The sequence below is a fragment of the Gymnoscopelus braueri genome (assembly GCF_963280865.1).
Source record: "Gymnoscopelus braueri genome assembly, chromosome: 11".
In the NCBI taxonomy this organism is placed as follows: Eukaryota; Metazoa; Chordata; class Actinopteri; order Myctophiformes; family Myctophidae; genus Gymnoscopelus; species Gymnoscopelus braueri.
In genome coordinates, this window is record NC_137613.1 from 13,852,519 (window position 1) to 13,868,922 (window position 16,404).

The window sequence follows — 16,404 nt, forward strand, 5'->3', positions numbered from 1 at the left end:
ACACACACACACACACACACACACACACACACACGCACACACACACACACGCACACACACACACACACACACTCGCTCGCTCGCTCAAAAGAGACTCATTATTAACTGCAGTATAAAAGGGAAGCATGGCAAAGAACAACTGGGGCTCCAGACATCATTGGGCATTAGCCTACTAATAATACACCACGCCACAGACAGCTTGGCACAATGACACCAGCAGACACACCATCAAGACTAAAAAGCAATAAAAAAGCTGCTTTGGATAAAAAGTGGCACAAAATAAATGCAGACAGTTTATCCTGGGATTGCAGCAGGGCACTGCAAGATGCACGCTATACCGACAGCAGCCACCAGAGGGCAGGAGAGAAACACAGGTAGATGACAGGAGGAAATACAGGGTGTGAACCAAGATGCCAGTTCTACATATAGTTACATGGATAAAATTGGTATCCCAAACTGAAAAATGTATCTATGTTCTCTTTAATAGAGAGCTGGGGAGACCCCTGTTACTGAACATAGAGCTCCAAGGTGGGGGGTGGGGGTAGTTATGAGTGAAACCCAATCATAAAACAGGTTTATCAAGCTGTGGGCTAGCACACAGGAAGCACTTTGAGAATGCATTGAAATGGCTGGGATTAAACAAAAAAAAAGGGGGGTGAGGGGGGGGGTGACATTAACATTGACACAAGTCAATGAGACCACTTGGGTGCAAATCAAGTTTTAAAGCTGGGCCTGTTGGATCGTGCCATTCGGTAGGTGGTTTGAAGACACCACTTTTGGTGTAACACCACACAATGGCCAGCCAAAGCTTTTAGGGTCTTTTTAGCTTTTAGGAGGGCTGATAGATAAAGCATTCAAAAGCCTTTTGTTCGCCCAGCCTTTCTGAGGTGTTGCTTTTCAACCACAGCAGGAAGGAAGTCTAGAGAGGAGACTGGACAGAAATACATGATTATGAATGTGAAGGCAGAGACGTGGTGAGACCCGTACGAGCTTCCACGTCGTCTCTCTGTCGGGTGGAAACCTCATATGTCTGAAACTGTGACTTTTCACGATTCCAAATTTAAAAGCATCAAAAGTAGTCGCTTCGCTAGTTTTGATGCTTTTGTGTGACGCTGTAGTATGATAAAGTAGGGGCGTTAATTTACGTAAAAACACAAACGGTTAGAATATGGAGATAGGAGGTTTCTGCCCGACAGCAACGATATACAGCACACACCATCAGTTTAATCAGTGTGGGAAGTGGAGAGATTGTAATTATATTAGTGTTATTTATGTTTATGCGGAAGTGTGTGTGTGTGTGTGTGTGTGTGTGTGTGTGTGTGTGTGTGTGTGTGTGTGTGTGTGTGTGTGTGTGTGTGTGTGTGTGTGTGTGTGGGGTATTACCTGTGTAGTGCTCCACCAGCTGTTGTACAGTGTCAAACTGTGACCGGGTGGTGATGTAATAGCCTCCGTTGTCCAGCTTCCTGATCTTATAATGTTTAACGTGGTCCCCTTTGCTATCGTCCCAGTCACGGATGGAGAGAGAGTACGCACCTGGAGGAGAGAGAGAGACACACACACAGATAGAGACAGAGACAGAGACAGAGACAGAGACAGAGACAGAGACACACACACACACACACACACACACACACACACACACACACACACACACACACACACACACACACACACACACACACACACACACACACACACACACACACACACACACACACACACACACACACACACACACACACACACACAAAAAGAGAGAGTGACATATACAGAGAGAGAGAGAGATGGAGAGAGAGTGACAGACAGAGAGAGAGAGAGAGAGAGAGAGAAAGAGAGGCAGACAGACAGACAGACAGACAGACAGACAGACAGACAGACAGACAGACAGAGAAAACAATACAAATTGTCAATACCATAGTAATTGTGCGTGCGTGCGCGCCGTGTGTGTGTGTGTGTGTGTGTGTGTGTGTGTGTGTGTGTGTGTGTGTGTGTGTGTGTGTGTGTGTGTGTGTGTGTGTGTGTGTGTGTGTGTGTGTGTGTGTGTGTGTGTGTGTGTGTGTGTGTGTGTGCGCGCGCGTGTGTATGTGTGCGTGTGAGCATGTGTGCGTTCCTGCTCACCTTTGGTGGTCTCGCTCTCTCGTATGAGGAAGGTTCCTCTCTGGTTGCCTTGACCCAACAGCTGTCTCTCTGCGTCCTTACGCCCCATCTTCCCGAAATACCACCTGTTGCCATGACGACAAGACCACACGGTTCACCACGGCAACAACAACAACGCACCTCACCCGTCCCCCCGCCCCTCCTATGACACCACTCACCCGCCCCCCCGCCGGGTGAGAAATCAAAGCGAGGAAAACTAAGTTTGAGTTAAAAGTTAAGCTGTGTTGTTGCTCATTCCACGATTGCACGATTCTTACAAGGTATACCTCGTTGTAAAGGTGACTAATCAACGATAACAACGATATAAAATACAATTATTGATGGGGAAAAATTATCGACCGAAGTTACGTTTCCGAACTTTTATTTTAGAAGTTAAGTAAAGCGATAGTAAAGCCAAAATGTGTTGTTTTGGAAGCAGTGCGCATACGACATACGATAAAAGACCCTTGGATTATACTGTGAGCGATATGTTGGCGATATTAAACAGATGCTTGATATGGGTCTTGCTGTTGTTAATCAAGGGCTCCTATTAACTTTGATTCATAAAACATTTTATTCGTTTTTGGATTCTTCATTCATCATGAAGGAATGTAACAAAAACAAAAGCTTCTACATGAATTGAAAAAAAAAAGCTTCTACTGAACAAGCTGGCTCCCCCTACCTATTCCATCTCCTCAAACGTCACGTCCCCTCCCGCTCCCTCAGGTTCGGTGACGCAAACCTCCTTGAGGTCCCCAAGATCAAGTACCGTACCTGGGGGCGACAGAGCTTTTGCTTTTGCTGCCCCAACCCTGTGGAATGCACAAAACTCCCAGAGATGCCCCCCCCACCCTCCAATCCTTCAAAACCGCCCACAAAACCCACCTCTTCAATATCGCTTTCCCCAGCTAACTGCACCCCCCCACCCTGTTTTTTATCTTCTTTCCTGTTTTATTCATTTTATTCCTCAGTCTTAGTGTTCTTTCCCCCTAAAAAAGTTGTTGCTTTCTCATTCCACCCATGTAAAGCGTCTTTGGCTACTCAGAAAAGCGCTATATAAATTCAAGATATTATTGTTATTATTATGAATAAATGTGTACACTCACTCTTCAGCTTGTATGGAGTCCACAGGAGCCACGTAGTTGGAGGGGATGTATCCTGAGTTACCGGTGTCCAGAGAGCGAGCCTCCCACCAGTCTCCCTCTCTGTCAGAGAAATAACGCAGTAACATGCAGTGTTTACCTCTTAAACCCCATATAGGTTGACCAGAGTCCTTTGCGCTCTATCCTACAATAATTCTTGGAATCTCTCTCTGTCTGCCTGAACACGTTTTTTCTCCTTGATCTGAACTTGCACACGGGCCCCATGTGTAAGTTCAGGTCACAGAGGCATATGATCATTACCATGTGAAGACACTCACAAACGCGATTTTTCACTTTTCCCAAATGTAAGCCTTTTAAAAGAGTTCTTTTTTTAACTCAGCGGAGTTTGGAAGTTACTGAGCATGCAAATGGTCTTAGATTTCTACCGCCCTCCTACTTAATCTGTAAATATATATTTTTCTGCTATACTGGAGTTTTTACCGTTATGTGATGTACATGAATGTATTGCATGTTTTTTACTGATGAATCGAGTACAATGGACCACAATGGAAACAAGCCCCTCCCCGGGACCTCCCCCGTTATCTTTTTGGCATAACTTTTGACTGTACTACCTGTGCTGTTAAAAGGATCCCTGACCCTGGCTAATAAGCCAAATAATGCCTTAATACATTATAATTGTCCTCTATAACTAAAATGTAAAATGAAAAACACCTTAAATATTTTTTTTATTTTAGAAATACCCGTAGTTCATCTTTCACTCAATAGGGGCAATGCCCGTCGCAAGTTGATGATGTCATTTGTCATTATGTGTGGTCTAGCCCTATGGAATTTATGGAATGCATTTGAAAATAAAAAACAACTTAAAGGGATACTCCACTTTCAAATAGAATAAACATTAAAAAAATATATTAAAAATAAATGAAAAAAGTAATGGAAAAATCACGGCCCCCTCACGCATTAGAGTGTCCTACTAATGTGTGAGGGGGCCGTGATTTTGCCATAACTTCTTTCATTTTATTTTTATATTTATTTTTAATGTTTATTTTATTTGAAAGTGAAATATCCCTTTAATACTTCCTAAGGTTAATGAGCATCAAATCAATATTTTAAATGTGTTTTTTTTGCACATGCATTCCATAAATTCTATAGGGCTAGACCACACATGGACAAATGACATCATCAGCTTGCGACGGGCATTGCCACTCTTGAGTAAAAAATGTTTATAAAATAAAAAATAAAATAAAATAAAATAAAATAAAATAAAATAAAATAAAATAAAATAAAATAAAATAAAATAAAATAAAATAAAATAAAATAAAATAAAATAAAATAAAATAAAATAAAATAAAATAAAATAAAATAAAATAAAATAAAATAAAATAAAATAAAATAAAATAAAATAAAATAAAATAAAATAAAATAAAATAAAATAAAATAAAATAAAATAAAATAAAATAAAATAAAATAAAATAAAATAAAATAAAATAAAATAAATAAGGTGTTTTAAATGTTTTATTTTAGTTATAGAGGGCAATTATAATGTATTAAGGCATATTTGGCTTATTTGCCAGTGATCCTTTTAACAAACTTGTTACTAAAGTATTCAATCAATCAATCAATCAATGAGATTAGACATAGGCTGCAAAAAAGAAAACCCTCACACAGATACAGTAGGGCAGCAACGTCGCAGGTAAAAAAAAGAAATAAATCCACATGGATTAGAAACACGTGTGATAGAATCACACGTGTTAAGAGATCAGACGAAGTACTCATGACTGAACCATCGACAGCGAGGTAAGGAGGTTCACATTATGATGCCGTCATCTATCGAGTGGAAACCTCATATGTCCAAAACTGTGACTTTTATTCAGGATTTCAAATTCAAAAACAGCAAAAGTAGCAGATCTACAAATCAAAACGCGTCGCTTCGCGCCACGATTCGAGCTTGTAGATCTGCTACTTTTGATGCTGTACAGCTGACGCTGTAGAGTGATCAAGTAGGGCGTTAATTTGCGAAAGAAAAACGTTTATAAAGTTAGAATACGGAGATGCGAGGTTTCCGCCCGACACGACGCGATACATATCTCGCTTAGTAATTATATCTACCCATCGTAACCATGACAGCCATCCACCTTGCATAAAGATACAGAGAGCTATTTGAGTTTCTCCGATGAGACGAGCAGAGAGAGATGTGACCGGAATATTGCTAGGTTACTGTCCTCGCCTTTCATTATTCCTCTCATATTCAATGCACACACTGTTTTTAACCCCCTAACGTCATTTTAGATTCCTTTGGGGCTTTTTAAAAAATAGCAGATATACAAGCTCGTAGCGCGGCACCGAGTGCCGCGCTATGAGCTTGTAGATCTGCTATTTTTGAAAAAAATCGTGAAAATGTGTACAAATCTTTGAATAATATATATATTTTTAAGCAAACATTTGTAATTCAAATTCCTTGCTTCTGGGGGGGGGGGCGGGGTCCCTGGAACAAAACATTTTGAGATGGGGGTCCGTGGTCAAATACATATCTAAAAGTGTTTTCTAAATCCTAACAGTATGTTGTTATATCAGTGGTGCTCCAACTTTTCCATGTCAAGGACCCCCAAAATGATATGTATTTGGCCGCGGACCCCCATCTAAAAATATTTAGTTCCAGGGACCCCCAGAAGCACAGATCGGAGTTATATTTTTTTGCTTGAAAACATATATATATATATATATATATATGTATATATGTTTATATTCAAAGATTTGCACAAATTTTCCATGATTCTAAAATGACACAGATGCGTTCCCGGTCTTAATGGATTAAAGCCCAGCAGCATCCGTATTATTCTGGGGAAAACTTTAGCAAGAAAAATAACAAATCATACAAGCTGATTGTAATCTTCTAGATCGTATCTTTCTAAGATGTTTTAATGTAGAGCCCGAAAAAACTGAAAATGCACTACTATAGAGCCCTGAGGGACTCCGGTTATCCAAGTATAGGGTTGAACCACTTAAACCCCAGCAGGGCAGCATCCGTGTTGTGGGGAAGGATTTAGCAGAAAATAGCAGATCAACAAGTTCACAACGCATCGCACTGTGACGCATTGTGAGCTTGTCGATAGGCTATTTTCAGTGAAAGCTTTCCCCACAATAACAATGCGTGTGCATGTGCGTGTGCGTGTGCGTGTGCGTGTGCATGTGTGTGTGCGTGTGCGTGTGCATGTGTGTGCGTGTGTGTGTGTGTGTTAGGGGTGTGCCGATACACTAATTTCACCAAACGATACGATACGATATTTGGCTCACAACTTCGATACGATTTCGATACGATACGATACGCACTTTTTTATTATGAAAATGTATGGGGGAGAAAAAATGTTTTGCATTATTCAGACGCAAACTTGTAGCTTTTCAGCTACAATAGCCGTTTTGAATCCAAATAGGGCAATAGTGTGACACCTGACCCGAAAAAAAAACAAAATGTTGTCAGTCTTTTCACCTCTGGGCTGTTTGCATGCCTGATTATTATTATTGTAAAAAAAATAATAATTATCAAAACGATATTTTTTTCCCCCAAAACGATACATATCGTCACGAAAACGTATCGCGATATATCGCGGGACGATATATCGGCACACCCCTAGTGTGTGTGTGTGCGTGTGTAAGTGTGCGCGCGAGTGTGTGTACTGACGTGTTGTTGATGATGTGGAACTTCTCTCCCTTCTGGAAGGTGAGGTCGTCTTCAGTGCGAGCGTCATAGTCGTACAGAGCTATGAAAAGAGTCACTCCCCCACCTGGAGACAAACAAACACGCACACACGCACACATCTGTTTTTAGAGTTTCTCACAGATTTACACACTATATAAACTCTAAGGAAAGATGAAAAGAGATAGTTTAAGTTAAAGTTAAACTGTTAAACTGTGTTTACGTAACAAAAAACTGTGAATAAATGTCCCTCATTGGTTTTCAACCTTTTTCATACCAAGGTCCATTATTTATTCGGCATTTGAGCCACGGAACCACCGTTTGATGAGATTTAGACTCACACCCAAAACTAAAACAAAGATATTTTGTTATCGTTGGATAGGATTTTGTCCACAATTCCATGCTGTATTGATGTGATACATAGAAGAGATAACAGGCAGACGTTGATGAAAATAACAATTATTTAATTAAGTAATGCAGATGTTTAACAATAATTTAACTCTTGAGAGCGTATAAATGAAACCAAATGGACCCGTTATTTTTACGCTCTCAAGAGTTAAAGATCTATTAGGGTCCATTTGGTTACCAACTCTCATTATCATTTAGCTGGGGACCACCTGGAGCCCCCTCAAGGACCACTGGTGGTCCCCGGACCACTGGTTGAGAACCACTGCTCTATAGAAGCAGTCACAGCAGTAGTGTGTGGTGGTGTTTACCTGCAGATACACACTGTCCTCTCGCTGTATTTTGGTGTTTTTTAGTTTCACTGTTTGTTTTGGTAGACGGGCCTGTTTTTTGGGGGGGCTACCAAAACAAACAGAGAGGGCAATGTGTTTCTGGGAGGCAAACATCACCCACACTCCCTACCAGGGGCTGATAATAACTGCTGCTATAGAGGGAAATGATGGGTAAAAAAATATATATATTATTTTTTGTTTACGTTATTTAAACACAGTGCACAGTTACATACTATGCCTTTAACCCATTCAATCCGGGAACGCAGCTCTGTCATTTTAGATTTCTTTGGCTATTAAAAAAAATAGCTATGAGCTTGTAGATCTGCAATTTTTGAAAAATCCTGAAAATGTGTGCAAATATTTTAATTCTTTTTTTTTTAAAGCGGACATTTGTAACTCAAATCTTTGCTTCGTGGGGTCGCTGGAACTAAATATTTTACAAATGTTCGCTTTAAAAAATATATATATTCCAAGATTGGCACACATTTTCACGATCTTTCAAAAATTGCAGATATACAAGCTCATAGCGCTGTATTTAAAAAAAAATCGTGAATAGCCAAATACATCTTAAAATGACACAAATGATGCTTTCCCGGTCTTAAAGGGTTAAAGTGAAAGTGAGGAGGATTACTCTTCTCTTTACTGCTCCCCGAAGGGAGAGAGGGAGAGAGATCTTTCAATATGGCAGCTTCCAGCTGCTCACAACATGCGCATCGTGAGCTTTGAAGATCATACATTTTCGGTGCGTGACCAAGTATAACAGCTCTTTTATACTTTGTTGCACGATGGAGTTGCGTGCCTAAAAATAGCTGATCTACAAGCTCTCAACGTGTTCCACCAGTGGTGGAAAGTAACTAAGTACATGTACTAAAAGTGCAATTTTGAGTTACTTGTTACTTTACTAGAGTATTTCCAATTTGCAATACTTTTACTTCTACTCCACTACATCTCAGAGGCAAATATTGTACTTTTACTCCACTACAATTATTTGAAAACGTTAGTTACTAGTTACTTTGCAGATATAAATTACTATCATAAAACATACATTAACCACTTTAGCCCTATCTTATACATAGGCTATTTGAAAATAGCAGATCTACAAGCTCACAACGATGCGTTGTGAGCTTGTAGATCTGCTATTTTCAAACATTAGTACTTTAACTTTTGGCACTTTAAGTATATTTTGATGCCAATACTTTTGTGCTTTTACTCAAGTAACATTTTGAACACAGGCCTTTTACTTGTAACTGAGTATTTTTATATTGTGGTATTGCTACTTTTACTTAAGTAAAATAGTACTGCAAAAAAAAGTACTGCGTGTCACACCGCGTTGCCTTGTGAGCTTGTAGATCTGCTATTTTTCGTGTTTGTGTGACTGTCGCAGATGTGACAGATAATAAATGAAGCCCTTACTGGTGATGCTGGGTCGTATCTGGGCGGTGCTGTTGAAGGTGGCAGGAGAGAACTTGTTGAAGTCGGGGATGACCTGGGTGGGGTCGGGGCCGTAGCGGGGCGGGGTCAAGGCCACGGACAAGCCCCCGTCCACGTTGTTGGAGGACAGGTCGCCGCCGCCGCCCGCCGCCCCATCAGTGAACGACGGCGCGGCCGGTTTGGCGGCCTTCTTCTGCTTGCAACAGGCACACCCCATGATCGCACTCTGTATGAGAGAACAGAACATGAGGAATTCAATCACTTAATCCAATTAAAGGGATAGTTCACCCGATTAGTCACCCGATGGAGACTTGAATTCATGGATATGTTTTTGGTTTTGTCGCATTCCCAATAATTTCACCTACATCCGGTAGGAGACACAAAGGAGACTCTTTGTGTCTCCTACCGGAACCGCTGCTGGTCATCAAATTATTGGCTTAGGAATGTGACAAAAACGTAAAGACGGGGTGCCGTGATTTTCAGTGATTTTTTCCCCCCCTAAAACATAATGATCAGGTATTATGGTTATACTAGGATGAAGATTTTTTTCAAAAAAGTTTACAGAAAGTGTTAAAATTATGTTTTTATGTGGACACGCCTCCAGTTCATTAAGTATACCTGGTTCTCACCTTAGCACCTCCTCCACCACCTTAGCACCACCCACCTGTCCTAGTCCCTCCTCCTCCTCATGCTCACACCTGTTGTGTTATGATAATGAGGGGGAGGGTATAATTTGACTGTGTCATTAAAGTGCTGTTTTTCTATTGGCACGTTTGACCCTCAAGGTTTCAGCCTCCAGGAAGAAACTCAAAATAGTCAGAGAAGACATAAAACACCATAAAAACACCACCAGGGGGCTTAATGAAGTTCTATCAACCTCATAGACACATGAAAAACAGAAAAAGTGCAAAACCATGGCACCACCTCTTGTGTATAAATAAATATATCCATGAATTCAAGTCTCCATGGGGTAGCCTCGGAAACCCATGCTTTTTTTTTGTTACAAAAGAAAAAAAGCCTGGGGGAGCCATGCAGGAACGATGGTCTTAGGACCTTGTTATCTCCTAACCAATCAGAGTGCAGAGGGGCGTCGCTCTAAATTTGGTGACGTCAGCGTGCTCCGTGCACAGGCCGGGGGGGGAGGGGGATAGGGGAGGGGAGGCGGGGACATAGATTGGTGAAGCAATAGGAATTCCCGCACGAATCCGGGCGGCTGGGTTTGGATCCGCCCTTCAAGACCATCGATTGAGCTCGTTGTCTCAGGCTACCATGGGGTGACTAATCGATAGAAGAAAAGTCATTTTGGGGGTGAACTATCCCTTTAAGACCGGTAAAGCATCTGTGTCATTTTATTTATTTCTTTGGGCTATTAAAAAAATTGCAGATATACGAGCTTGTATATCTGCACTGAGTGCCGCGCTATGAGCTTGTAGATCTGCTATTTTTGGTAAATCGTGAACATTTGTGCAAATCTTTGAATATATATATATATATATAAATATATATATATATATATATATATATATATATATATATATATATATATATATATATATATATATATATATATATATATATATATTTAAGCGAATTGTTTTTACTCAAATCTTTGCTTCTGGGGGATTCTACAAAATGTCTTCTAAATCCTAACAATTTTCTGAAAGACGTATGTTTCTATGACCACGATTTTTCTAAAAAATAGCAGATCTACTGTATGTATATCTGCTATTTTTGAATAGCCAAAGAAATCTTAAAATGTACACAGATGCGTTCCTGGTCTTAATGGACTAATGTCCTTTTGAGTGTGCTTCATCACCCTCTAATAGATAGGGAGGAGAGGAGAGGACAAGAAGAACCTGGCCAAGAGAGGGCCAGTATATAATAACATCATATAAAAGGTAAGAGAAAGGCTAGTCCGGAAATCTCCTGTAACTTTAACCAAAGCCAGCCAGTGTAAAGAGGTACTCTCAATCAACACAGCACACAATAAATGTCCCTTTCACATAGTTTTATATACCTCTCTCCACGGACAGAGCAACGGACGCGTTTTCAACCTATAACAGGTCTTCCTCAACGCTGAGGAAGACCTGTTAGGTTTAAACGCGGTCAGCTGGCTGTTCTCGCATTTTCATGACATTGTCAGCCCGTAGCACTTGCCCTATTCTCGACGACCTTGCAGGATCATGCAACGGCTGAAATGAAACTTAGATAGCATGTTATGTAGACACTAGACTAGCCAGGCATCCTATAGTGCAGGGGTCTTCAACAGGGGGTCCGGGACCCCTAGGGGGTCCTCAGAGTTACTACAGGGGGTCCGCCAAATCTTTGTCTGATATGATTTTTTTCTTTTACCTTAACCACTTGAACACTAGCATCCCTTTTCTGAGGAGAACTTTAGCCAAAAATAGCAGATCTACAAGCTCACAACGCCTCGCAGAGCGAGGCGTTGTGAGCTTGTAGATCTGCTATTTTTGGCAAAGAGGTGTTTGGTGTAGAGGGAAAAAAGAGCCGACCAAGTAAACAAAAAAAGTTTAATCTGAAACACAATTTTATACAATATAGAGGGGGTCCCTGCTTCATCTCTCTCTCAGCTAGGGGGTCCTTGGCCTGAAAACGCTGAAGACCCCTGCTATAGTGTGTATAGTTTCAATGTACAGGCTGATGATTACTTTATTATTAGATTACTATTTCTATGCATTTGATGTATTATTGATGTATTATCTTGTGTTCGTGCTTACTGTAAATCACTCTGGATTAAGAGCGTCTGCTAAGTGTCCTAAACTGTAACTGTATTGTTGAGCCGTGCACCGTGAGACTTTTGTGTTGCGGGCGCTCTGCTTTGCAGCGCTTTCTCTTCTCTCTCAATCAACCACCACAAGAACAAAAGGTCATCGCAGGCTCCCTTCACAGGTACGAGGAGTGGGGGGACAGTGGTGTAAAGTAACTGAGTACGTTTACTCAAGTACCGTACTTTAAGTAACATTTTGAGGTATTTTTTACTTTACTGGAGTATTTCAAATTTTCAATACTTTTACTTCTACTACACTACATCTCAGATTCAAATATTTTTTATTTTTTTACTCCACTACAATTATTTGAAAACTTTAGTTCCTATACTTTTTTGATTTTGATTATTGCAAAACATACATTAACCACTTCAGCCCTATATACATTTCTACAAGCTCACATTTCTACAAGCTCACATATACATTTCTACAAGCTCAAGTGTATACAAAATTGTATACACTTTGAACTTGTGAAATGGGATATTCTGCACAATGAGTACTTTTACTTTTGGTACTTTGAATATATTTTGATGCCGATACTTTTTGCACTTTTTACTACATGTACATTTTGAATACAGGACTTCTACTTGTAACGGAGCATATCTACATTGCAGTATTGATACTTTTACTTGAGTAAAACATGTGGTACTGTCAGTACCACCATCACTGACAAAAGGTCATTACAGGGCTCTCTTCACTGGACGACAGACGGACGGGTGGAGGACGACAGACGGACGGGTGGAGGACGACAGACGGACGGGTGGAGGACGACAGACGGACGGGTGGAGGAGGAGGAGGAGGAGGAGGAGGGAAAAAAGAAGCTTGCTCACCTCGCCTTGATGTCTTCCTCTCTCAGATCATCTGTCGGTCAGCATCGCCACACTGGAGGGAGGGACAGACAAAGAAAGAAAGGAAAGAAAGGAAAGCGAGAGAGAGACAGAGGCATGAGGGGAAACAGAACGACGGGGGGCATACAGACAGACAGACAGTGAAACAGAAAGCACAATAAAAAAAAAAGAAAGAACAATAGAAGAGAGGAAGACCAAGCGAAAGGCAGAGAGGTGCCAGAGCACCAGAGAATGAGAGAGATAGAGACACAGATGAGGTTAGCCACTTCCTCTTTCGCTCTGCAGGCAGCCGACAAGGGCCGCTCTGGTCAACAGCTGTGCGTGTGCGCGTGTGTGTGTGTGTGTGCGTGCGTGTGTGTAGCATGTGTGTGTTGGAACATTCCATATCCATGAAACTTTCCGGAACCCGTTACGTTTTGTGATGTTTTTTTGTTTATGTTTCCATTTTAACCACCAGAATCACCACTGAAAGGAGGTACGTCATTAAAAAAAGTGAAAATAGCTGATCTACGAGCTCACAGCGCGTTGCAGTGCGACACGCTGTGAGCTTATAGATCTGCTGTTTTCACTCCAAATTTTGCAGAACTCTGGGTTAGTACCACCTCCTGAGCAGGGCCCAAATTACGTTCTGAGAACCTTACATGAAACAGAGCTGTAGTGTATGGAAACAAATGCAGATTCTTGTAGTGGAAACGAGACATGTGTGTGCATGTGTTAGCATTGTTTGTGTGTACTGTGCATTCAGGGGGTTGAGGTGAAACCTCGTAGCTAGTGAAGCATCTGCTATCACACTACATGATGGCTGTATCCATTTGTTTTAGTTTTTTCATTTCCAAATTGTTTTAAATTTATTATTTCAAAACATTTTCTAAAATAAAAAAATTCAGAAATAAAAATAAAATAAAACATTTTTTATGAGAATTTCAGAAAAAAACACTAATCAAATAAATTCCATAAAAAAGTGAAAATTGCAGATCTACAACACAATATACAGCTTGTAGGTCGGCTATTTTCACTATTTTGGGTCCCGGTGGAGACAATCAAATCTCTCTTTCGAGTCTCGAAGCTAAAAGAGTCTGGGAACCACAGTTCATGCACACTGCCTGAACACTGCGTGAACATGCAGAATGTGAGCATTTATGCAATTCTTTAACTTCCACTTCTCACCAAACCCACAGTGCTGTGCAACACGACTCCATGCAGAAATACTTGACTCAGTACAAATGGACACCAGACACCCAACTACATAAAGGGGAACCAGAAATAGAAATAATTAAATTGCAGAAAATGATGAGTCATGCGGGAGAAAAAGCGCTCGCTCAGTGTTTGTGTCACCTCCCTCCCTCCACCCAACATTAATCAAAATGTTTTTGTTGTGAGCGTGACGCCATGTGACGCGGAAACCATGCCATCTGACCCACAAGAAACCATGGCAGGATAAATATGTGTATTGTCTCTGTCCGAATGGAAACCTCATATGTCCAAAACTGATACTTTTCATGATTCAAATTCAAAAGCAGCAAAAGTAGCAGATCTACAAGCTTGTGGATCTGCTACTTTAGAGCAGATCCTAGAGCGTTAAGTTACGGGAAAAAAACTAAAGGTTAAAACATGGAGAAAAGAGGTTTCTGCCCGACATGCAGCAACGATATGGAATAGACCACTGTTTCTCAAACTGAGGTCTGGGGCCCCGGCCGAAAGGTCCTCGCGGACTCTGCGAGTGTATAATTGGAACCAAATGGACCTTTTATGGGTCCATTTGGTTCCAATTTGTACACTCTCGGAGTTGGGATAATAAAGTGGAAAAGTAACTAAGTAGTGAAGTGTACTCAAGTACTCAGGGCCGGTTCTGGGCTGATCAGCGCCCTAGGTGAGATTCCTTTCGGTTTTAGGGTTAGGGTTAGGGTTAGCTTAGGGTTAGGTTAGGGTTATGTTATTTAATTCATATTTTGCCTGATTTTACCGATTTATTATCAAAACATTTAAAATCAATTAAAATATATATATATACATTTTTTTCCCCCGACTTTTCTTTGCTGCCTCTCCAAACTGCCGCTCTAGGCGGCCACCTATGTCGCCTGTATGGACGCGCCGGCCCTGGTCTAGCCTATACAGACAACATTTTGTGATCAGGAATGGATCTTGCATCGCAAGTATCTTTGAAATCTCTCTGCAAAACTTAAGCGACGTTATATTTGTCCAAGACCAGAGAATGGTACCAGGGAATTGAACCTCCCAATCTCAGGACAGACACTCTAACCACAAGGCCACTGGGCTGAACTGCATTTCGAGACAAAGGGGTGAACGTCCTCATCCCGGCCTGTATTTATACATGGCATGTAGTGGGAGGAAATGAGTGGGCAGTACTAACACAGGTACACTGAACCATCCTACAGTGTCTCCTTGTGGAGTGGAGGGGAAATGAACATGGTCGTTTCTTACGCTGTTCATGTCTTTAAAATACGAGTGAATATCATCCAGTGTTGATTTCGTCGACTAAAACTATGACAAAAAATATTCGTCAACGACCTTTTTTCCCTGACGAAAACTAAATAAAAACTATAAGCTATGATGACTAAAACTAAGACTAAATATATTGACAATTTCGTCAACAAATAAAAACTAGACAAAAATGTTAGGGAGGGACTAGTGGAGAAGAGATCCAGTAGGGCTAAAAGACAAGTCATTTTACGCTCTGAAAATAGCAGATCTACAAGCTCACAACGGGTCGCAGCGCGACGCGTTGTGAGCTTGTAGATCTGCTATTTTCAGCTTGCAACCAAGTGTAAAATCAGCCATTACGACGCCATCAACGCCTGTCGCCCGCCAAAATACATTATAGTCGACTAAATCAACTGTAGATTTAGTCGACTATAATCTTATGATATTTAGTCGACTAAAACTAGACAAAAACTAAAACATTTCAGATGACTAACATATGACTAAAACTAAATGGAATTTTATTCAAAAGACCAAAACGAAAAATTGCTGTTAAAATCAACACTGATATCTCTGTCGGGTGGAAAGTCCAAAAACTGTTACTTTTCAGGATTCAAATTCAAAAGCAGCAAAAGCAGCAGATCTACAAGCTCAAAACGCGTCGCTTGTGGATCTGCTACTTTTGATGCTTTCGTGTGACGCTGTAGTGTGATCAAGTAGGGCGGAGATTTTTGTGTTATCAATTTTAGCATAACCGCTGACCCTTTTACGACCTGTACTGTTAACATTCTTGTTAATAAAGTAATCAATCAATCAATTTAATCAAAAGTCCAAATAAAGAAATGTCCGCCCGTGTGTTTGTGCATAATGTTTGAGTGTGTGTGTGCATATTTGCACGTATCTGCATGTGTGTGTGTATTTGCACATTTGTGCACGTGTGCGTATGTGTGTGTGTGTGTGTGTGTGTGTCATTGTACAGTAACACAGTAGGATCCGGCACACACACACACACACACACACACACACACACACACACACACACACACACACACACACACACACACACACACGCACGCACACGCACACGCACACGCACACGCACACACACACACACACACTGTGGAATGTGAAGGAAGTCACACTCAAGAAACACAATACAGGTTGTGCTGCAGTATTGGGACACTGTGGCACAATCACACTCACTTCCACCAGCGTTGCCAGTATTGTGAGGGG

General features: G+C 41.0%; 1 protein-coding gene across 2 annotated transcripts in view; it reads right to left on the reverse strand.

The window, feature by feature from the left end:
- The window catches only part of yrk (Yes-related kinase), a 49,405-nt gene that overhangs the window by 15,756 nt on the left and 17,245 nt on the right, over positions 1-16,404 (reverse strand). For both annotated transcript variants that reach the window (XM_080443339.1, XM_080443338.1), the window contains exons 2-7: positions 12,715-12,766; positions 9,081-9,324; positions 6,916-7,018; positions 3,243-3,341; positions 2,119-2,222; positions 1,384-1,533 (exon numbers count right to left, since the gene is read on the reverse strand). In XM_080443339.1, the coding sequence (XP_080299465.1) occupies positions 1,384-1,533; positions 2,119-2,222; positions 3,243-3,341; positions 6,916-7,018; positions 9,081-9,315 (691 nt within the window). In that variant the 5' untranslated portion in view covers positions 9,316-9,324; positions 12,715-12,766. The remainder of the gene's footprint in view (positions 1-1,383; positions 1,534-2,118; positions 2,223-3,242; positions 3,342-6,915; positions 7,019-9,080; positions 9,325-12,714; positions 12,767-16,404) is intronic.